Source organism: Poeciliopsis prolifica, unplaced genomic scaffold, assembly GCF_027474105.1.
Source record: "Poeciliopsis prolifica strain line A6 unplaced genomic scaffold, Auburn_PproV2 SCAFFOLD053, whole genome shotgun sequence".
Lineage (NCBI taxonomy): Eukaryota > Metazoa > Chordata > Actinopteri > Cyprinodontiformes > Poeciliidae > Poeciliopsis > Poeciliopsis prolifica.
This window is the reverse complement of record NW_026562428.1, coordinates 2,743,073-2,763,883: the sequence shown is the minus strand read 5'-3', so window position 1 is coordinate 2,763,883 and position 20,811 is coordinate 2,743,073. Positions and strand designations below refer to the sequence as shown.

The following is a 20,811-nucleotide window of genomic DNA, read 5'->3' as shown; positions in this document are numbered from 1 at the left end:
TTGAAGCACCTGTATGAGTTTCATGAACAGCGTCCCATCAGGAGAGGTGCAATTTAAAACAATAGAAGTGGAAACTTATTGTTTAATTTCTTATTAACAAGCAAGCAATAATTTTTTTCCTACTCCACAACAGAGGAGATGAAATGCACACTGACCCAGCAACACGGTTACTGTCCAGTAGCATGCAGGTCTTTAGAGGTAGTATTAGTTTTGTATAAGTAACTCTCAAACTCCAGGGAAGTGTGTGTCGGCTTCTGTTCAGAACGGCGCCTCGCCTTTTATTTTGAAACAAATCAGCGGAAGTTGAATTGTTTCCTCGCGTCAGCTTCACACTGGTACTTTCCCCCGTCGTGTTAACCAGGCTCGCCCAGCATCACCGCCTTCTTCTTTCTATTTCCTCTTGTCTTTTCTCTTCCTCTATTATTGTTTTCCTCCCTTTTTGTTTTCTTTTTTTTTCGTTTTATCAGCATCACCCGAACTCTGTAAGCAGCCACTTCTCTTTCCGGTAATTGCAATTTTTATTTTTATTTTTCCATCGACCAGATGGTCCGCCGGTAGTCAACCGTGGTGTCGCATCATCCTACCAGGAAAGGGGGTAAAAGAAAAAAAAAAACATCCACGACGACTGGGAGGCAGTGTCACACCAACCCCATCCGTACCGACGCCTTTCTGGTTGTGATTTTTACCCACGCAGCCAGTGCTTTGACCTTTTCCATGTCTGCCTGTTTCTGTGTGGAAGGATCCCGCAGCTCGCTCAGCCTTTTTCCTCCGCCTCTCTAGCATCTTCAGGAGGCGGCAAACAGGGGCTGGGCTGCTCCATGCTCTGCTGCATTGGTTTCCTGCAGGTCAGTGTGTCATTGCTGAATTTATTTGAAACGATCACTACTGTTGTCTGCATGCAGCTCTTGCATTGCTGTAACATTGACTTGAGAGAGGCAGCGTTTGCAGAGCGTGCGTGCTGCTCTGGCGTTGATGCGTGGTGGGGATGCGGTGCGTGCTTCTCTCCATGTAAACAAAAGCGGCCTGCATTGCACTCTGCACAATTTATTCATAATGCATTTTCTTAATATTCTAAGCAAAAGAAAGAGCTGGAATAAAATGAATGATTTATAAATGACATAAACAGCTTGGGTGAAAATGTGTTTCATCATATTAAGAAATATATATGTAAACAAATAATGAATATGATTAGTTTGATTTAAAAGTTAAAAGCAACAATTATTCTGACCGCTGTTAAAATAATATAAAATATAAAAATGACACAAATGAAAGCCAACTGGTCACAAAGGAGCATGTTAAACACTCTATTTAGTATTTTCAAGTGGACAGAATGATTACGGAGTTGCTATCTTTAGTTCCTGAACCTCACTTCATATAGCCAGCACTATTTACTGTAAACAGTCTTTTTAATTGTCCTCTGGAGAATGTAGGTGTTTATCGTAATTTCTAAAAGGCTTTACCAAATCCAAGGTGTTCAATAAAAAAAGGCTAAAAGTACACAAAAAAAATAAAAGTTTAGCCTTCCTGTTATCTTCTCAGGGCTTCGCTCTCTCTCACGGTAAATAAGCTACAGGGATGTCCTAGAAAGTGCGTTTTTTTTTAACATCCTTGATGATGTCCTCTAACTTACTTCAAACATATCACAGACACTAAAAAATTGCAAACCTTTGAGTTTCCTTCCCTCAGTAAGTGCTTTCCACAATGAAGAGTGTTGCTCAATAGCACCTTGGTATGGTGCATTTCACAAAATCTCTGCAATTTTGGAGCGTGTGGTTGAAAATCCTCCAATTTCAGTTATATTATTCTTATTGTACTTTACTCTGAATAATATAAACGAACATGTTACTTTCAGCTGTTCCACTTTTATACTATCTCAGTTTTCTTTTCAATTAGCTGGAGACTTTGCAGCATTTCTCTCTTTAAACAAGGTCAAAATTGATGTATAAATCGGCACAAAGGGCAGCGCTAAGGCAGCAGAACGAGACTCTTTACTACAGCTACCAGCAGCAGTGCTACTGAAGAAACAAGAAAAGGCTGAAGTGTCGATGAGCTGATGCCTGAACTCCCTATTCAGCTACAAAACACACACACAGACGCTCCTGCTGCTGTGTTCATAAAGATCACCAAACCCCCCCCCCCCCCCACCCCACCCCACCCAGCCAGGTTCCCTAGCAACAGCGATGTGTTGCTGGTCAAGGCTCCTTCCAAATTTAGCTCTGGGATCTGCACAGTCAAGCAAAGCTGTTTGGACATGTGAATAAATGGTGCATGTGTTCTGATTAAAAGTCTTCAAAATAAGAAAAGCAGCAGAAGAACATAATATTGCGATTGTTTGTTTCTTTCTGTATCGTCAGGTTTGCATAATGAACCTTTATATATAGGTCAATAATGCATCAATGCAACAAAACAGTAGCTCCCATCTGGGTCAGTTAGCCAAAACCTGCATGTCCTCCAATGCCCCTACCCCATCCGCCTGTGTCTAAAGCTGTTTTAATGCCATTACCCTGGGGGGGTATATCCGCTCTGCCCGGCATGGTTTGGATTAAACCTAGACATACCAACGTGTAACGTTCACAGGCTTATCCATCAGGACAGCTGTGTGTCTGATGATTTGTTTACCGTTTGCAGACATTGTTTGCATTCTCTGGCCTCCTGACTCGTCTTTCTCCTTTTCCCCCCTCAGACCGTGGCCTTAACCACCTGCGCCTCCCCGCGGTTCTCCGCCGGTGTCGGCCTCCGCGCCCTCTGAGCTCGTTCGTTCCTCTGCCTCCATTCTCCTCGCCGTCCCCCGCCATCGCGTCCAGCTGTGGCCCTCACAGGGCGCGCTCGCTGGCTCTCACCTGACAGGTCCCTGGCCTCAGGACGACAGCCAGCAACAGCACGTTCCCTACATGAGGGACAAAGCGACGCAGGTGAGCGTTTGTTCCATGCTTGTGCTCATTACAATGTCAGGTTCTTTTTCTTTTCTTCCTGAGCTACTTCAAAACATTATAAATGCATATTTGACGTCTCAACCACAAACTTCAGTGTTTTATTATGACAGCCTTCGAACAAACACTCCTGATCAAAGAGATCTTTCTGCCACGGCACATCAATACACCGCAAAGGACGAACAGCAACATGCTTTTCTTTCTTTTGAATTCTAACCGTTGAAAATACTAATAAAGTATGTTGCTATATGAGGGAAAAACACGATGTTTGCATTCGCCTCAGACCCCCAGGGCCTGGGCAGATGAGAGGAGGAGGGGCTCTCACAAACGCTCGGCCTCCTGTGGGAGCACCGACCAACTGAAGGAGGTCTGCGTCCCACTTTCTCTTGGTCTTGCCTTGCACATTGGCACTGCTACCAGATCTACGGGGACGTTCCAGCAACATTAATGCTGTTGTTTTCTTCCCCAGATTGCCAAATTGCGCCAGCAGCTTCAGCGGAGCAAGCGCAGCAGCCGCCATCGGAGGGACAAGGACCGCAAATCCCCGTTCAATGGCAGCCATGCCATCATTCAGTCACAGGTGATCATTCCCTGATCCTATATGCAATCATAAGTTTAAAAAAAATCAGTAATACTGTAATTTAATGTAATTGCATTTCGTGATCAAACTAAAATAGCTTGATCAGCAGCTTGTTCTTTCCGATTATTGATGTTTAAAAAGCCCAACCGGCCAATACTGATTCTTTTTGACTGAAAAGTTCCTAAATATGACAATCAGGTTGGCAGCAACTGTAGAAGGTCAGAATTGCTGAAGGAACTTTTGATGCATTCTCGTCTGAACATATTTTTTCACTACAAAAGCAGATCCTTACCTGAAAAGATTGCTCTGGTAAAACCACCTGCCATTTTAAACAGACTTAGACGTAGTTCTGATTACCTGAAATGTCAATTCAAATAATGAATTATGTCAAAGTAAAAGTTGAGATGAGGCAAATGTGTTATTTTCCATAATTAACTTCAGGATTACAGGTGGAGTCCAAATCACTGCTTTCAATGTCTCAACCACGAACAAAAACCCTATTATTCAAACCATTCTGTGAAACAACACTCCCAAATTTAGTTGATGCAATTTCCTTTAAAAAGTTGTATTTTCAGTCTGGACATGTCTGCTGGGCCAAAAGATGTCACCATCCTTGTTAGCTGATGAGAAGCATGATACAGGAATTATCCTGTTATTTGTTACTTTCTGTCGTTTCTCCACTGTAACAATGTTTCCGATGGGTGTGCTGCTTTCTAAACATACTTCCTCGGGTTTGTGCAGTCGCCCATGCCCAAGACCATCCTCATACCCATTCCTATATCCAAATCCTCGGCTCCTCGCTTCCGCAACAGCGTGGAGGGCCTGAACCAGGAAATCGAGCGCATCATCATCCGAGACACCCCGGAGAAGGACGAGGCCATCGTTGTGAGTCCCCAAGAACATGTTGATGCATTCCATGAAGGACAGCGGGTCACACTGCCGCAACGCTGTTTTTGTGACTTACCTAGCCGCAGGATGTCCCTGACGGCCATCGCGCGCCGCCACCGGTTCCCGCTCAGCGCAGCAGCAGCACCCGCAGCATCGACACACAGACGCCATCGGGGGGTGGCCTTAGCGGCAACTGCAGCAGTCGTCCCGACTCCATCTCCCCCTCCTACCTCAGCGTCCTCAATGACACGGCTGGGGGCAGCCCCTACGATGAGAAAGGTGAGCAGAAACCGAATTTACTTGAGATTTTCTTACAGTGCATTTTGAATTTTAGAGTTTACCCTTTAAAAATGGGCAATCAAAACTCCTTCTAACCAGAGCTAAGTCCATGCTCCCCACTGCCCAAGTACGCCGCCTCTCCCAGACCCAACAACAGTTACATGTTCAAGAGAGAACCACCAGAGGGCTGTGAGAAGGTCAGAGTATCTGAAGAGAGCATGTGAGTAGTCTTCAAGTTTTATGATACATTCGTAACTCATAACAAAGGAATACTGATGTGAACAACTATGTGTCACTTTGTTTTAAGGCCCAAACCTCTGGAGGAGATCCCTCCCTTCCTGTGTCCCGACCGCAACAAGGTCAACTTCATCCCCAACAGCGGTTCTGCCTTCTGCCTCGTCAGCATCCTCAAGCCCCTGCTTCCCGCCCCGGACCTCAACTTTCGCCCAGGGGTGGGCCTCCGGAGCCTGTCCCCGTCCCTGGTGCCTCTCTCCACCCAGCCCTGTCTCCTGGAGGAGCCGGAGAGCTTTTGACTGCCCCGTTGGCCTCAAAGTCAACAACCCTCTTTCCCTTTCCTATCAGCCGAATCAGAAAACACTATGGAATCAACCGTTTTGCTCCTAAAACAACAACAAAAAAAAGCCTTTAGCATGCCAGCTAAGCTCTCTCTGATGTCCTTCTTTTGTTAAAAAGCTCTTCCCACTGCCTCCTCCTCTGATGTGAGACTCCTGCCTTCCAGGGCAGGCGTTTGTAGCTCACCTTTCACCGCTTTCTTCTACCTTCAGCACTGGTTCCATTCCTGTTCTTCTCGGAGAAAACAGGGGGGGAAAAAGACAGACATTTCTTTTGATTTCATCGTATTATACCATGGCGCCTTTCCACAGACATATCTGTTTTTCTATCTACGGTTGTTTGTCTTGATATAAATTATGCCTTCCATTATGAAAAAAAAAAAAAAGAAAGAAAAAGGCCGCTGGTTTTCTCATAGACCGCCAGATCGACCGCAGAGGTCAACTTTGGTGCTGCCAGATGAATCGTAGCATACCTTGAAGGGATGTGAGAAGTTCAAAAATGTGCCTGACGTTTTCGACCGCAGTTTCCCTGAACCGTCATAATGCTGTGAACGTAATTATGATCATCGCACTATGAAGGCTGTAGATACAAGCAGCAAAGAAGAAAAAGTGCAAACAGCGTATCCTTAAAATACCTGCAGACCAAATCCTGGGATCCGTTTGCTACTTTTTTCTTTTTTTTAATCAGCCCTTTGCTGGGCACCTTTGGGAAACACAGGCCAGGGCTATGATGTTCGACGCATGTTCAACCCGTGTCTGCTTGCCCCTCCCCATACCCGACCTCCCTTCAGCGCCAACCTTTGCTCACCCTCGCCCATCTTTTCTCCGTTTTGCGAGCTCCTCCTCTTCCATGAGGTCCTCCCGTCTTGGTCGGCTTGTATTGCTTTTGAATGCATCTACTTGCAGGGTTTTTCTCACGGAGAGGCTGGTCAACTCAAGGTCCCATGCAGCCGCAGACCATCGCAGCAATCTGGGTTGCAGAAAATAGACAATTTTAAACTATTTGTATAGCCAGCAAAGAATCAAATGAAACTGTGTACTGTTAATGTTTAAAATAAACTACATTTAGTAAGGTTAGGCTTCTTTATATTTAGTCTCTTTGACTTAACCTAGAACTGGTGTGGCCCATATAAACATACAGAATATAGAAGGTAAAGAATTACATTGTACAGGAATTTCAGATTGAGCTGTTTCGGTAATGCTAACCATACTGACAACATAAGATTCCAAAAAGGCTTAAATATCTCAACTACATCAGAATTTTCTGCTTCAAAATCTTATAAGTAATGTTTTACTGCAACTACTGTCTGAAACTTAAATAGCTAACGACCGTTATTGGTCAATTTTGAGGGAAACAACTGGCTCAAGTCAATATCAGCAAATCAAAAACTGGGTGGTAAGAAAATATTAAGTCTAAACCGATGGCCTAATTTGTCTGACCGCTGCATTGTTATAGTTTTTCTAAAGAACAAACACGCAAAAAGCTTACCTTTCCAGGCATTAAGTGATGACTGTAGCTCGCTCAGTGACAGCCTCTCCGTGTCAGAACCCACCCTCCTGTATTTTTGTAGATGTCACGATTAATTAACGGTGCCTGCTACAGTGGGACAGGAATGTACTGGACTTGTAAATACAGAGGCACTGTGTTTGTATTACTGGCTGACAGAGATATGTAATCGGACGAGGCAACAAGTGGAACGTACGACTTCTCATCTTGAGTACTGTGAATTACAACTTGACTCATTATTGTGAATGATGATGTATTTATTTCTCAGACAGGAGAGGATTTGGGTCTTCGGAGATTTCTAAACAAGAACCGACATCTCAGGTCGTAGAGAGTAGGATACAAAGATATATGCTGACATAAATAAACAGAGCAAAACAACGACTGCTTTCTATGTAGCCTCACACGGTGGAAATCCCGACTGACTTTAATTTGTAGCAGAGTAGATGTAGAAAAGTGTGGATGTTATGTGTTCAGCGACCCGACTTGGAGCAACGGCTGGTTGCGACAAAAAAAAAAACAAAGGGAGAAAAAAACAATAAAAAATTGGCCCCTTCCAAAATCCACCCGCTGAAACACAATCACGACGACGGCGGCACATTCCGACTTGTCCCTTGGAAATGTCACCAAAAAAGACACACAAAAAAAGGATTAAATACCTGAAACATAGATGCTTGTTTCAGTGTGGAAAGAAAAGCATTTTGGGATGAGGCTTCGTTTCTTTGTTTGCGTGTCCAGTTGATTGGGAACCAAACTGCCAAGTTTTCATCTTTTAAACCCCCTTGAGTGAAATAAAAGGCATAGCTAAAATAAACGACTCGTCTCTTATTGACTTGAGAAATACATTCTTTTATTTTCAGTGTGAAAAGTAATATTTACACTTGATCTGACAGAAATAGTAATATTCTAGTAGTCTTTTTTTTTTTAAGTTGCATTAGAAGATCAATGAAGTGAAACAAATGTTGCAGGTGAGCTGGAATATTAATGTGCAGCTTGTTAAAAAATATCAGCAAACAAATATCCCAACTGAGGATTTGGTGCAATTTGGACCCTTTTTAGTTCCAATTTTAAAAATCCCTTTTAGAAACAAATTTGCACTAAATCGCACTGAAGCATTTAGTTGTCAGAAATCCACACATGGAGACAAATCCCTTTTTGTTAAGCTGTTCCTTCGAATGCTGTGTTTAACGGCACACAAAGCTAAAATAATGAATATTTGAGTTTTATTTCATAGCTATTATGGTTTTGTGATTATTATGATTATGACGCACCAGTTATCTGCAAGCAAAAGAGGTCTCCTTGGCCTTAGACTGGATTCAGTAGATGGAATTTCAACCACGTCGTTTGTTGATGTCGCACTAAAGTTTGCACACCTTGAATTTCAGTTTGAGAATTCACAGTTTAAAGTTAGCTCCAGACCATTTGATGAAATCGAGGCATTTGCTATCTACCGCATCATGAAGAACCCATTAAATGGCTCAGTTCGCTCTGCTTTTACCAGTTCGGCTGTGAGAGGATATGGAAAAAATGACATGCCAGACTACTACTTTATGGCCAAATAATAATCCTCCTGCAAAGTTAATTTGTAGTTCTGGGTTAATGTAAAAAAAAAAAGAAGTATGGAAAAATATGTTTCTCTAGAAGTCATCTGTCACATCCATTTCTGACTCATCCATCCGTCTTTTTCTGCCATGTTTCATTTTTTAAGGCTGATCAGAGTAGAAATATTTGCTATGGACAGACCTTTGGAAAAAATTTGGAAAATTGACCTACAAGTACGTAAGGATTCACCTTTTTGCCGCATCGTTACCACCTTTCGACCATTTCCTCCATTCCAAACACATCAACAATCCACTCTGCTTCAGTTCTAGACAAATATCACATAAAATTTCTGTAAAATTTAAGTTTCAACTTATTTGCACTTAAGTTTAAACTTAAATGCACATTTCACTCTTATGAAATGTGACATTTTATGTCCCCAGATGATACCCAATAGCTTTCTAGTTGTGCTCATTATTTATCAATCATTTAACCATATTCTATTACCAAAAGCCTTAGTTATGACTTGAGAAAAAGAATTTGAACTTCAGCTGTTAGATTGCATTTTGCTGAACCTACCTCTGGGTTCTGTCGTATAGTTTGCTTATTTTCTTTGGGCGTAAGGTGTGCAGACAAGTTCTACTGCAAACAGATAAACATGGCAGTAGCTCATGCACAAAGCAGGAAGAACAAACTGCTTAAAGGATGCAGTCGTACAAGTAGGTAGGGGCTGATTTAAGACTAGTTGCCAAATTGCTAAAATGTTTGTTTCTGGCGTTTAAGGTTTCATAAATGAGACGCCACAGAACTCTATAGAGTTTTCTCCGACTCTATAGAACATGAAAGACAAATTTGGCTTTCTGGAAACTACTCAGCAAACATCAGCTTGTTATATTGGTTTTAAAGAGCTGAAAGTGTCCAATAAAAAAGTGCTAGATACATATTTTGGCTTTAAATTTTTGTTTAAATGCAATGAAGGTGTAGTGGTTTCACTTTGCCTGTACATGATGGATTAGTGTGTCGTTTTTGGGGTCAGGAGTTAGGAAAAACAGACCTATCACATCCCAGCCTATGAATCATTTGTGACAATCATGTGGTACTTCACACAAACTGTTTTCAGCAAAACTGAAACGTCACAGAAAGCAGCGTTTTTTTTTTTTGTGTGTGTGTTTTTTTTAAAATCCACTCTGGATCTCTGAATATGTACACTCAGCAAACGGACACACGCCCAAACAAACCAAACACAGAAAGCGCACGGCAACATCCAAAACAAAGGCGGGGCGCCGACATCCTCCCTAACATCCAGGCGCTGCAGCCATGATCAGGTAACACGAACCGCCGCAGCTTCGGTGTAACTGTAAAGTCAGTTACAGCAGCTGAGGGTCATCAGCTCGATGTTTTTAGCTTCTAGATTAGTGTGTGTGTGTGTGTGTGTGTGTGCTCAATTATGATGGAATGACAAGTTGCTGTAATACAGATGTGTTTTCAAAGAGAGACTGAAGGTACATTGAAGCAGCTCCGAGAGGTTCAGGCGTTGAGCAGCTCGTCAGCAGAGCGTCCGATGGCGTCGGGGTTGGAAAGCGGGTCAAGGTCGGCAAACAGGTTGAACCACGCAGACATGTCTTTGGATCCTCCTGGAGCTGCTGTAGGAAACGTCAGACAGAAGGGTCAGCTTGGGAAGAAGCGACTCTGCTGAGAGGTTTTCTACAGCTGAGCGTCGTACCGTTAGCTGCAGCTGGATGAGATCGGGGAGCTGCCTGGTTCTGACCAGGGGGCAGCTGCAGGGGTGGAGCTTGGAACATGGGTGGGGTCACCCAACCTAAAGTATGCAGGGGACACAAAACAGATTACAGTCAATGTGGACTTAGCAAGGCCATCCTATAGGTATGCTTGCTGGTTAGCAAGGATATGTCGAGGTTATCTAGCTAACTAGCTATGCTGGCTAGCTCATTACATTCACAAGTCGGCTGAGGCTACTGCTAACGATAGCCTCAACCGTCTTGAAAGGGCAACTCAAGCCTTTGCCTCACAAAAATTAAATATGAATATATGATATGAAATACTTGTGTCAAGACAAAATTTAAGACCTGTGATGAACATATTAACAACAGCTTTCTCCATCCATCAACTAACAGCCTTACATGGTCAACTTATTTTATGAAATCAATTGAAGAAATTTTAAGGCTTTAATTTTAGACACACAAAGTTCAGACTTTCTATTGCTGCGCGGTGGACACCCTGTTTGCGCGGTGGACACCCTGTTTGCACGGTGGACACCCTGTTTGCGCGGTGGACACCCTGTTTGCACGGTGGACACCCTGTTTGCACGGTGGACACCCTGTTTGCACGGTGGACACCCTGTTTGCGCTTTGTGGCTCACCTGAGGAGCTCAAACTGTGATCCAGCAGCTGTGACGGCAGGAAGCCTGTAGGGCTGGGTGGGTTGGAAGGGGGACGGGTGGGTCCGGTGCCGGCGGCGGGAACGCTAGGGGGGTCAAACGCCCCGAAGGCGTCTTGCCACTCTCTGCTGAACTCATCGCTGCCCCCTGGGCCCGGGCTGAGGAGGTCCTTCAGGAAAGCGATGTCGCTCCGCTCACCATCTTCCTCCTCCAGCGTTAGCCCTGGTTCTGATGGGATCGGCAGACTGCCTGAGAGCAAACTGTCACCTAAACAAACACAATGACAGGAAGAAGACTCTGAATATCAAAAAACGCTGCTTTTCAGGAGCAGTTTGTGCTTGTTATGTTTGATTGTGGAAATGAAGAAGGTAAGAATTTCCCCCACAGCCAAGAAGAGAAGCGCAAGCAAGTTGAAGTCAAAGGTCAAAGTGAAAAGGTGGCGAAAACAACCAGCCAGTTTACCCGAGGCGGGCAGCTGTGGGAGGCTGGACTCGAAGCGTCCGAAGCTCCAGCTCTCGCTCTGGTCGCCGTCCTGAGAAGGAGGCGGGACCAGGGGGACGTCTGATGGGGGCGGCACGCTGCAGGCCATGAGCATGAGGTCGTCGCCAGCGTCTCCAGAGAGCCCTCTGAGGTCGTGCATGGCTGGAATGTTTATGGTGCGCTGAGATCAGACTCATTGTAAAAGTTTCCCGCTCACACTAACGAGCAGCAGTCCCCATGTGGACAATTTACAGAAAATGAATACGCACATAAAAAAAAAAAAAAAAGAACAAAAAAATCACTTACCATTCTCACCAGCTTTGCTCTGCCCATCACTGCTGAGCTTAAGGTCTGCATTGGTAGACAGAAATATGCATTTTTATTTTGATCAAAACCAAACAATAAAAAGCAAAAAGTCTGAACTCTACTGTTGCTCAACGTGGCTGAGCTATTTTGTGTTTCATCCAACAGGGGGCAGCACTAACCTGAATTAGATGTACTTTCTGCTGGCTTGTCATCGTCCAAGGACACCAGGCTGAGAGGAAGGACAAAAGACATTTGGAGAATTTAAAGAAAGAATAATAAAATCTATAATATCTTTTTTTTTCACATATTGACAATTAGAAAACTAACAGCAAATTGACTTGAATGCGACACGATTTGAAGTAGTAACTTCAGCGAAAGACTGTTCTTCTAAATATTTATTTAAGAATATTTTCTACCTTAGAATGTGCTATGTTTTGTTCATCTTTTTCAATAAATCAAACTAATGTGGAAAAGGAAATATAGAATGACAAGGATTTGCATGTCTGATGCAGACCAGAGTTTTAAGACATTTAACTGACTGACATGAAAATTCACCTGTCTGTGTTGTTCTGTTGGGGATTTTCGTTCTTCTCTTTATTTTGGGAATCAGAGATTTCCTCCAATGGATCCCGTAGATGCTGAAAAGATTAAAAAAATATTAAAAACTGGATTACTATGTGCAAAAGGCAGAATTTGGCCCAGATTCAAAACGCAGCCTGCAGCACCTTGATTGTGGTGAACTGGTATGGTATGTGCCCTTGGAAGGCGTCGTGGATTCCCGACATGGCGTTGGCTGTTTTCTCCCAGAACTGCAGCAGAGTGGTCTGATGGAACCGGGAGGAGAGAACATTTTAGTTACTGACAGTTGAGGCTGACAGACGCATGTCAGAGTGTGAACTCCAGCGGACCTGGTAGGTGCAGAGGGAGTGAGACAGCATGTTACAGCGGCTCGCTCCCAGCATGTCCACCTTCTGACACACGTCATTCTTCAGCTTCTCAAACTGGCTCTTAGTCCCTCTGACCTGCGACTGGACCTGAGAGCAGAAAGACACGGGAACGATGAAGCGACACGGACAGGTGGAACCGAGGGGCGTCGGCGATCCAAATGCTTCCTGCCTTGCGGAACTTCTCCAGCTGTTTGTAGGTGTCTGGGTCCAGTTCCTGAGAAACGTCTTTCATCCAAAGCAGCGCTCCCCTGTACTCCGTGCGGGCCTTCTCCATCCGGCTGACCGTCAGCAGCGTGTCGGCTATGGCGCGCCGCCGGAACGTCTCCACTTCCTGATACATGCGCTGCAACGGCGGGCAAAGCGCCATCCTAAAGATGCCACAGAAAAGAAGCGCAAGCGTTCAAAGTTAAAAAGCTTCGTTTTCCCCAAACAGTAGTTAACTGATGGTCAGCTGCAGCTGCTGACCTCTGCTTGGCGGAGGTGCACAGGGCCTTGCTGGTGGCCTCCATCATGTTCCCGGCCTTCGTTCGGTCACGTTCAGCCTGGAAACGCAAGAACAGGCCGAGCTCGTTCTCCTCCTGGGATAACCCTGGGAATAAAAAAAAACAAAAAAACGGGGGAGTAAAGAAGAATCGGTCCGTAAATTCAAAAAACAGAAACCGGCAGATATGCGTGGTTCTGACTCACGTGTGATTCTGTGCTGGTACTTTTCGATCACCTTCAGCAACTCTGTGCACGTCAGCTGAACGGAGCGGAAGAACTGCAGAAAACGACACACAGGGCAAGAAGAACTGAAAAAGGTGTCATTTAGAAAATCAAAATGATCAAAATGAATGATCAAAATACATTCAGGTTTGAGATTGTAACGTGAGAAAAATCTACGATATTTTAAAGAAGTGAAGAATTTTTAGTTTATTTCAGTGTAACAGTGGACTTTTTTGGGATTGACCCGTTCCAGTAACTCCCATCCCTCAGCCTCATGAACAGCTTGCCACGGCCGTACACAGCATGTATCATAGCAACAGAATCTCTGAGGCTTTCCTGAAGAGGAAACAAAGCAGAAGTCTCCATGACCTTTCGAAAAACATCTGCAAGGGCCGAATTTACAGTAAAAACACAAAACAACCAGCCTTAAACTTCACACAAAGCAACATAAGGAGTCTCCTTTTTAACGGCATAAGACAGAAAAATGGACGACGCAGCTGCACATGTTCAGAGTTACTTATTAACTGGAGAATAAACAGAGACTTCCTTCAGTAGTGGTCAAACATCTACAAGTTGTTGTGTTAGGCGTAATATGGACCGGTTCGCTGACTCCATGTGTGTCTGATTAACCCTGCCTTGTTTTAGAGACAATATATAGAAAACATGTTTTACAGAACACAAAACAACCAAGGGTTTAACGTATTTGCAAATCTGATCTGCTCGTTTAGTGCCCTGAGGACAATTTCTGAGGCAAACGGGAAGAAGAAACATTAAAATATTGTGTTTCAGTTTTCTTTTCCCTGTCCTCTTTCTGATCACCATGACAGCGGGGAGGGATTTGGGGGCAAACAGGCTGCCGGATCTTGTTCCAGACGGAACAAAAAGTTCAGTTTCTCCCTCAATATTCAGCGACACACACACAGGCACACAGAGTACCAGGTCCCTCACAAACCAACACGATGTCCTTCATTTTAAGTTCCAAATGATGGGAAGCGAATCTCGCTATGCAGTCAAACTGTCATATAAAACATTTAATAGCTTGTTGGCATCGAGAACTCTTCCTGCAGAACCTTCTCCCACTCCTAAATGTTACAAATGAGCGAACCTACCTCAAGCTTGGCGTCCAGGTCGGCATCTGAAGCCACCACATACTCATCCTCCTTCTTGCCTGTAGCTTTGATGAGGACCTGCTTGGTCTTCCAGAACTTCTTCTGCATGCGCGCCATCACTGAGCTGTCCTCGCCCAGCAGAGCCCGGCCGCCGCTCAGCATGTCCGCAGCAAACCTGGAGGTCAAAGGGACGAAAGGCTCGGTTCTGATCTACGCCGTCGCAGGTTAAAACCAAAATCGGGTGCGCTTAAATGTCACATACCCCTCCATCTTTGGAAATCCGCTGTTTTGTCTTCTGAAAGAACCCAAGAGTTAAAGAGTTTTAAAGAAACCAATCAAGCAATGTATATGTTTGTTTGGCATTAAATTAATTTCATAAAAACAGGCAATGAAGAAAATTACTTGCACTTTTGAAAAGCGGTACATTTTGTTCTGCCTGTGCTTTGAGAACCACTAGAAATTTCACATCTAAATAAATGCATAAATAAAAAGCAAACACACATATTTAAACGAACTGATATGCTGCACTATGCCTTGTGTGACGTCATCAGACGTATGCCTTGCGTCTGATGTTGGTCCAATGTACTGATTAAATAACATACAACAAAACAAATCCAAAACCGACCAGGACAAGTTGTTCTGTAGGCAACAAACTACGACTAAACGGAGTTTTGCTGATTTTCCAGAGAAATCTGAACCCTTCCTGTTAAGCCAGAGAGTTGTAATCAAGTTATAACCTGTCACTGGGGCTTATCTGTGGCTGATGGGCGCTACAGGCTAAATGGGCTAATTGAATATGGTTCCCGGAGTTGGGAGCAAAGACACCTGCGACCTGGCAGCAGCTGATATTGAAGCAGGTGTTCGGTTTCACTAAACTCCCCCCGTTTGTCGACAAGAGACAAAAACTCCGAGGTGTCGCTCGGATATGTGTAACTCCCGAGAAATATCGCGATAAAATGGGTAAGCGGTAAAGTCGAGAAAAATAAGCATCACTTGGGTTCCTCTGCTAGCAACAATTTAGCTAGCAGCAAATGTCAGTTGGAGAACGTCTCAGAGAGATGAACGTTCAAAGCAGCGACTGAAAACGCCAACATAAAGTCGGGTTGTTTTCGCCCTCTCATCCTCCCCGTTGTCCCGCATGAATGTGAAATGAAAGGATAGGCTGTTACCTTCCTCGTAGTGTTGTCCAGCCGCGCGAGCATCTATGTGGACCAGCTCGGCTAACCTCCTCTCCCGATAGCCATCATCCTCTGAGTCAGAGAAACAGGATATGCACACTCGCTGCCGCGGCGGCGAGTGACCACGAGGGGGCACCGTTCGTCAGATTCCGTCGAAGATCGTCTATTGGGATTAAAAGCCGAGGACGACGAACAAGTCCACTTTTTGTCTGCCGAGATGGATTAGTTTCTAAATCAAGCGTTGTGCATAGGGAAACTTCAAAATGCAGATAAAATCGCACATGCGAGTGTTAAGGGAAGGTGAAGTCACAGTTGTCAAACCAGTCTGAGCAGGAAAGGCTTTTCCACAAGACAAGAAACATGAGGAAGTTCACTCGGTGAAACATTTCCTAAAAGGAAATACTTACATAAACCTTCTTAATTGACCTAGAGATTAAAATTAGTTTTTAAAATATTTTTTTCTGTGTATGTAATAAAATTACAGTGCCTGGCAAAACCTTGAATGCTTTCCATTTTTATGTTACAACCACCAAAATGCAGTTTATTTAAGAGAATTGTAAGATTTTCATACCATTTGACATCACATCCACAAAGGTCACAAGGCTTCATCGGTAAACAAAAAAGTTTTTAATAACAAATACCTTTTTTACACGGAGACAACACTTGTACATAACTGTAGGTTTATTTGTCTTTTGTAAAGTCGACACGTTTGAGGAAGGAAAGTTAATTTATGCTCTGCTCGGGTCACAGGGAGACTGTAAAACAACCAGGTTCCGAAAACAAGATGGCTGGCGTCTGCCTACGCCCCTGCATCCGTCTGAGCGCCGGAGTGTCTGTAGGTGTAGAGCTTGTTATCTGCGCCGCCGCTCAACATCAGCTGAAAAACAAAAAGGCACAACAACGATTCAGGCGCTGAAAATGACATTTCGCGATCAGTTGAAAGGAGAGCCGGTGAGAAACGCTGATGGTTTGCCTCACCCCGCTGTCTGTCCAATCCACGCAAAACACTTTGTCCTCGTGAGCAGCCAGATCGTACAACGGAGCCTTGCAGCTGAAACGAGACGGTTCGCAGAATGAGGCGGCGCAGGCAAAGAAGTGTGGATAAATGACCCCTAAAAGTTTTGTTTTCTACATGGTGATCTGTATTCACATTCTTTAAGTCCACCAATTTGATGACAATTAGTCTAATTTTTCAGTTTTAACAAAATGCCTACATACCTCCTGGTGTCCCAGAGTTTGACCAGGTTGTCTAGGGAACCGGACATGAGCTGATGCTCATGGGAAGGCGCCCACTTGACTGCGGTGACCCAGCCGGTATGGGACGTCAGAGACAACAGCACCAGCGTCCCGTCTGATGAGCAGAAGTTGCAGAAACGACATCAGAAAGCAGAAAAGAGGAGGGGTGTTGTGAAAAAATTTTTTTTTATATAATTTAAGCCCAATCGGCACCTTTGGTGCGAGGGTCCCACAGTCTGATGTGTCTGTCGGTGCTGGCTGAGGCCAGCCGTCGACACAGAGGGGAGTAGGAGATGCAGTTGAACACTTTACTGCCCGACTGGGAGGGGGGGACAAAACAGAATGCATTGTGGGAAACATGACCGAAACAGGTTTATGACTGAACAGATGTGTCTACAAAAAGTTCTCTTCTAGCAAATTTTTGACTTTTCAAACTTGGAAGAGCCCCCATGTTTTTTCCCCCCTCAAAATTTTAAATATATATATTCTTAACTAAAGAATACAAGGCTATAATTTCAACATTGAGCTGCTGCTCTTCTTACCAGTGTGGTCTTCATGACTCCGGCTTCCACGTCCCACAGTCGGATGGTATGGTCCCAGGATGCACTGCACACTTCCTCGCTGTCGCACCACAAGACAGAGGACACCGCCTCGTTGTGTCCGGACAACGTCATCAAGGGGGTCTGTGTCGGAGAAGGAAAACACGAGTTAGGAGCTGGAGGGGTGGTTTCGAGCTGCTCCAGGTCGGGTTCTGTGCGTACCCTGGTCAGGCCGAGCTGCTGGGTCTTCTGTTTCTTCCTGGGTCGGTCAGCGAGCTCCTCCACCTCATCCGCCACCTCTGTGGGCACCGCCGACCAGATCTTCAACATTTTGTCCCAGGAGCCGCTGCAGAACTGTAAGAAACGGAGAAAACGCTGTTAGTCAGCGCTTATCGATTCAAAAGTAAAACACCAAAGCTTTAAATGTCGACCTTAGAGCCTGAGGGGTCTGTGGAAATGGCGTCGACGCTTCCTGTGTGTCCCCGACAACAGTGTCTGGCTTTCGCCTGGTTCCTCTCAGAGTTCCACTCCCACAGCAGGACGGTCTGGTCCAGAGACGCAGTCAGGAGGAGGGACGTCAGGCCATCTACGCAGCAAAACACAACTTTTAAGCCTAAAAAAACAAAACACAGACAAACTGCGATAGAAAGTTCTAAGCAAGCTGACCTCTTTTGACCCAGGCAACATCCTTCACGACGTCAGAGTGTCCAGCCATTGTCGTCACCGCCTTCCCTTCTAAAGACCATATCCTGGCTGTCTTGTCGTACGATCCTGTTAGGATCCTGAAAAAAACGGTGAGGGGGAGAGGGGAAGTTTAAACAAAACTGGCGCTTTATTAAGACGAATAAGCGACGTTTTCCAAACAGAAGCAGGGCGTGTTTACCACTCGCTGTCCGCCTCCACAGAGCTGATCCAGTCGTCGTGCATGATGCACTCCTCTGGCTCCGGCGCCGTGATCCGCTGCACGTACTCTATCTCCACTACGTCTTCCTGAAACACAAGATGGGAACACTCAGCTTTACTAGGTTTTAGAACAATTGAAGTTAAAAGTGTAAGAAAGCTCAGGCAGGTCTTACCGTAGATATTCCCTCCGTCTCCATGTGAGTGGACAGCTGGGTTCGCAGGAACTGACCCTTGACCAGGAAGTCAAACTCCACCCTACTGTGAGATGCTGTCGGGTCAAGTACAAAACACAAAATACTGCAACAAATAAACTGCAGTTATACCTTGAATTTATAGCTAGCTTTTGTGTTTTCTTGTTTTGTTTTAGTTTGCAAAAGGCTTCCATGAAAGCATCATGGTGTTAAAGAGTATTTTTCTAGAAATACTCATCTTTGTGAGGCTACGACTGCTGTTTCATGCGATCACGGAAAAAAAATACTTTTGACTTCATAAGACATGCGCCAGTTCTGTTGTGTCAAGTCGTCTATGCACATGGTGGCATGATTGGAATTGATTGTGTTGTCTTGTCACTTTACCATGCTTTGCTTCCAGGAGCTTGTTGATGACGTTGCTAAGATCCTGGACTTCAGAGGCAGCTGGGATGGAGAATGGGACGTCATCTACAACATACCTACACACAGACACACACACACAAAGAGAGAGAGAGAGGGAGAGAGAGAGAGATATCAGCCTGTTCCAGTGCTATCAAATTAAAGGGTAAATGACAGCAGCTAGTCCCAATTTCACATTTATTATACATAACTTACTAAAAATCAAAAATTACGGACCACGTGCACTTTTGTAGTAAGTTAACAATAGAACTCAACCGCAGAAATGAACTGAATTTGACTCCACTACAGTTTAGCTCCGCGAACTAGCTGCTCAGTTAGCTTAAAGCGCTGCTGCTGTTTCCAGTCTCACCTTTGGTCTTCCGTGAAGAACCTCGCCTGTAACTGCGACATTTTGACTTCTGTACAACAAAATTTGTGTATGTATGCTCCAGAAATTAGCAAACGGCAATAAAACCCTCCCGCTCCACTTCATAACACGTCCAACTCGCATGCAGTGTCGCCATGTGCCGTGTGGGAAGACTTTCAAGTCGAATACCGATCGAGTTCGGCGACCCGTCGATCGCCTGATCATGACTGGCTGCTGAGCGCTGCCCCCTTAGCGCACGCGCCCAATCAATTCTACGTCAACTTCAGCGCCATTTTACGAGTGGCATTTTATTATTTTGATTCTCCCTCCCTCTTTACTTTTTGGGGGCTTTATTACATTAACAAACTTATGGGCTGATCAGGAATCAGGTTCATCACAGCGGGAACAGCATATTAGCATCAAGCTAACAGAACATTAAACGTTCTGTTATGTTCGTGAGAAACGCGCCCGTCTTTCATGAACTGTCAACGAGATGTTTAATATTACTGCCAACCACCAGTAGGGGGTGCTGTTTCGCCCATTAGACATGAACCCAAACTTGGGAGTAATGGATAACGGTAATCCGTCCCCGGTTCTGCTGGTACTGCTCGGCAACTAGAACCATAAGACTTTACTTTACTGTCCTTCCTTTTCAAATAGCGACACTTCGCTTTTCCCTGATTAAATGCGTATTTCAAAAGCTCTGAGTTAACTCATGCTCTCTGGGGAAACTCACCACAGTTAGTTCTGACATCAATTTGTGACATCACGCATGTTGATGTCACAAAGAGTGAGGCACCCTTTGTGGAGCTGCAGTACATCACAAAGCTGCTCTCCTGAAATTCTACGGTCATTGCAGAAACTGGAGTGCAAGTGCAAGGGTTGATCCCTAACAAGAGATTGACAAAAGCTTTTCAAGGCAAAAAGATAAGTCCTAACTGAGGTAAATAACGGAAAACGTTGAACAGGTTGTGGATTTGTACAGACAAAAAGGATTAAAAATGAATCAGACCAGTCAGAGCAGTAAGGCGTCGTCTTCTGATGCCAAGAATGAGAAAATACTATGGACCTTAGCTCGACAGACGGAGAAGCTCCGTGACATCTTGAAAGAAGTCAGCACGATGTCCATTGAGCGACAGTGCCTGATTAAAGCCAATGAGGAGCTGAAGATGCAAGTTATAACCACAAAAAAAGCTACACTTGAAATAGACAGGCTGCTTGGGGAGAAAGACAAGGAATTTAAGAAACTGGCCGACGAAAACAGAAATTTAAAGAAGGATAACGCCACACTGGAGCAGAAAAACACCGCCCTGGAGAAGGATAACGCCACACTGGAGCAGAAAAACACCACCCTGGAGAAGGATAACGCCACTCTGACGCAAAAAAGTATCGCCTTGGAGATAAAAAACATCGCTCTGGAGAAAGAAAAGACCGCTCTGGTGAAAAAAAGTATCGCCTTGGAACTAAAAAACATCGCCCAGACCACTCTTGTGCAAAAACGTACCACCCTGGACCAAGAAAACGCCGCCCTGGAGAAGATAAACGCCAGCTTTGACCATGTAAACGTCGTCTTGGAGGAGGAAAACACCGCCCTGAAGATGAAAAGCACCTTTCTGGAGCAGAAAAGTATCATCTTGGAGCAAAAGAAAACCGCCCTTGAAAAGGAAAAGACCACTCTGATGCAAAAAACTACTGTCTTGGAGCAGAGAAACACTATCTTGGAGCAAATTATCACCGCCATGGAGCAAAAAAACACTGCCT

At 44.6% G+C, this 20,811-nt stretch overlaps 3 protein-coding genes across 5 annotated transcripts; 1 reads left to right on the top strand and 2 right to left on the bottom strand.

The window, feature by feature from the left end:
- Positions 1–326: 326 nt before the first annotated feature.
- Positions 327–7,277, top strand: fam117ba (family with sequence similarity 117 member Ba). Its single transcript, XM_055059186.1, has 8 exons — positions 327–845; positions 2,684–2,912; positions 3,214–3,297; positions 3,400–3,510; positions 4,252–4,395; positions 4,479–4,677; positions 4,777–4,897; positions 4,985–7,277. Exons 2-8 carry the CDS (start codon positions 2,892–2,894, stop codon positions 5,208–5,210), a joined length of 906 nt encoding a protein of 301 aa, XP_054915161.1. The 5' UTR covers positions 327–845; positions 2,684–2,891; the 3' UTR covers positions 5,211–7,277.
- A 272-nt stretch (positions 7,278–7,549) lies between these two features.
- Positions 7,550–15,535, bottom strand: ical1 (islet cell autoantigen 1-like). Of its 3 annotated transcripts, none has more exons than XM_055059182.1 (15): positions 15,407–15,535; positions 14,500–14,532; positions 14,238–14,412; positions 13,111–13,183; positions 12,889–13,012; positions 12,593–12,791; positions 12,385–12,510; positions 12,202–12,300; positions 12,032–12,114; positions 11,656–11,705; positions 11,477–11,521; positions 11,153–11,332; positions 10,673–10,957; positions 10,016–10,111; positions 7,550–9,935 (listed from the first exon to the last, which is right to left on the bottom strand). In XM_055059182.1, exons 2-15 carry the CDS (start codon positions 14,505–14,507, stop codon positions 9,820–9,822), a joined length of 1,659 nt encoding a protein of 552 aa, XP_054915157.1. In that variant the 5' UTR covers positions 14,508–14,532; positions 15,407–15,535; the 3' UTR covers positions 7,550–9,819. The 3 variants fall into 3 exon arrangements, with proteins under 3 accessions (XP_054915157.1, XP_054915159.1, XP_054915160.1); XM_055059184.1 differs by having other exon boundaries at positions 7,550–9,932; XM_055059185.1 differs by lacking the exon at positions 11,153–11,332 and having other exon boundaries at positions 15,407–15,534.
- Positions 15,536–16,027: 492 nt separating this feature from the next.
- On the bottom strand, positions 16,028–19,237 carry wdr12 (WD repeat domain 12). The gene is made up of 12 exons (XM_055059181.1): positions 19,054–19,237; positions 18,669–18,763; positions 18,267–18,361; positions 18,074–18,180; positions 17,857–17,972; positions 17,622–17,776; positions 17,413–17,544; positions 17,194–17,334; positions 16,865–16,970; positions 16,634–16,766; positions 16,394–16,466; positions 16,028–16,292 (listed from the first exon to the last, which is right to left on the bottom strand). The coding sequence occupies exons 1-12, from the start codon at positions 19,092–19,094 to the stop codon at positions 16,215–16,217; spliced, it is 1,272 nt and encodes a 423-aa protein (XP_054915156.1). The 5' UTR covers positions 19,095–19,237; the 3' UTR covers positions 16,028–16,214.
- Positions 19,238–20,811: the final 1,574 nt, after the last annotated feature.

What these genes read in the sequence shown, in the direction of transcription:
- fam117ba (XM_055059186.1), top strand. Translation starts at nt 2,892, where the DNA reads ATGAGGGACAAAGCGACGCAG. An exon ending in GCACCGACCAACTGAAGGAG is followed by an intron (nt 3,298 to 3,399) that starts GTCTGCGTCCCA and finishes TTTCTTCCCCAG; the next exon opens with ATTGCCAAATTGCGCCAGCA. An exon ending in AGAAGGACGAGGCCATCGTT is followed by an intron (nt 4,396 to 4,478) that starts GTGAGTCCCCAA and finishes TGACTTACCTAG; the next exon opens with CCGCAGGATGTCCCTGACGG.
- ical1 (XM_055059182.1), bottom strand. An exon ending in GAGCAAAGCTGGTGAGAATG is followed by an intron (nt 11,333 to 11,476) that starts GTAAGTGATTTT and finishes TAAACATTCCAG; the next exon opens with CCATGCACGACCTCAGAGGG. An exon ending in TCATCCAGCTGCAGCTAACG is followed by an intron (nt 9,936 to 10,015) that starts GTACGACGCTCA and finishes CGTTTCCTACAG; the next exon opens with CAGCTCCAGGAGGATCCAAA.
- wdr12 (XM_055059181.1), bottom strand. Translation starts at nt 19,094, where the DNA reads ATGTCGCAGTTACAGGCGAGGTTCTTCACGGAAGACCAAAG. An exon ending in AAACTCTGGGACACCAGGAG is followed by an intron (nt 16,467 to 16,633) that starts GTATGTAGGCAT and finishes GTCTCGTTTCAG; the next exon opens with CTGCAAGGCTCCGTTGTACG. An exon ending in TGGATTGGACAGACAGCGGG is followed by an intron (nt 16,293 to 16,393) that starts GTGAGGCAAACC and finishes TTTGTTTTTCAG; the next exon opens with CTGATGTTGAGCGGCGGCGC.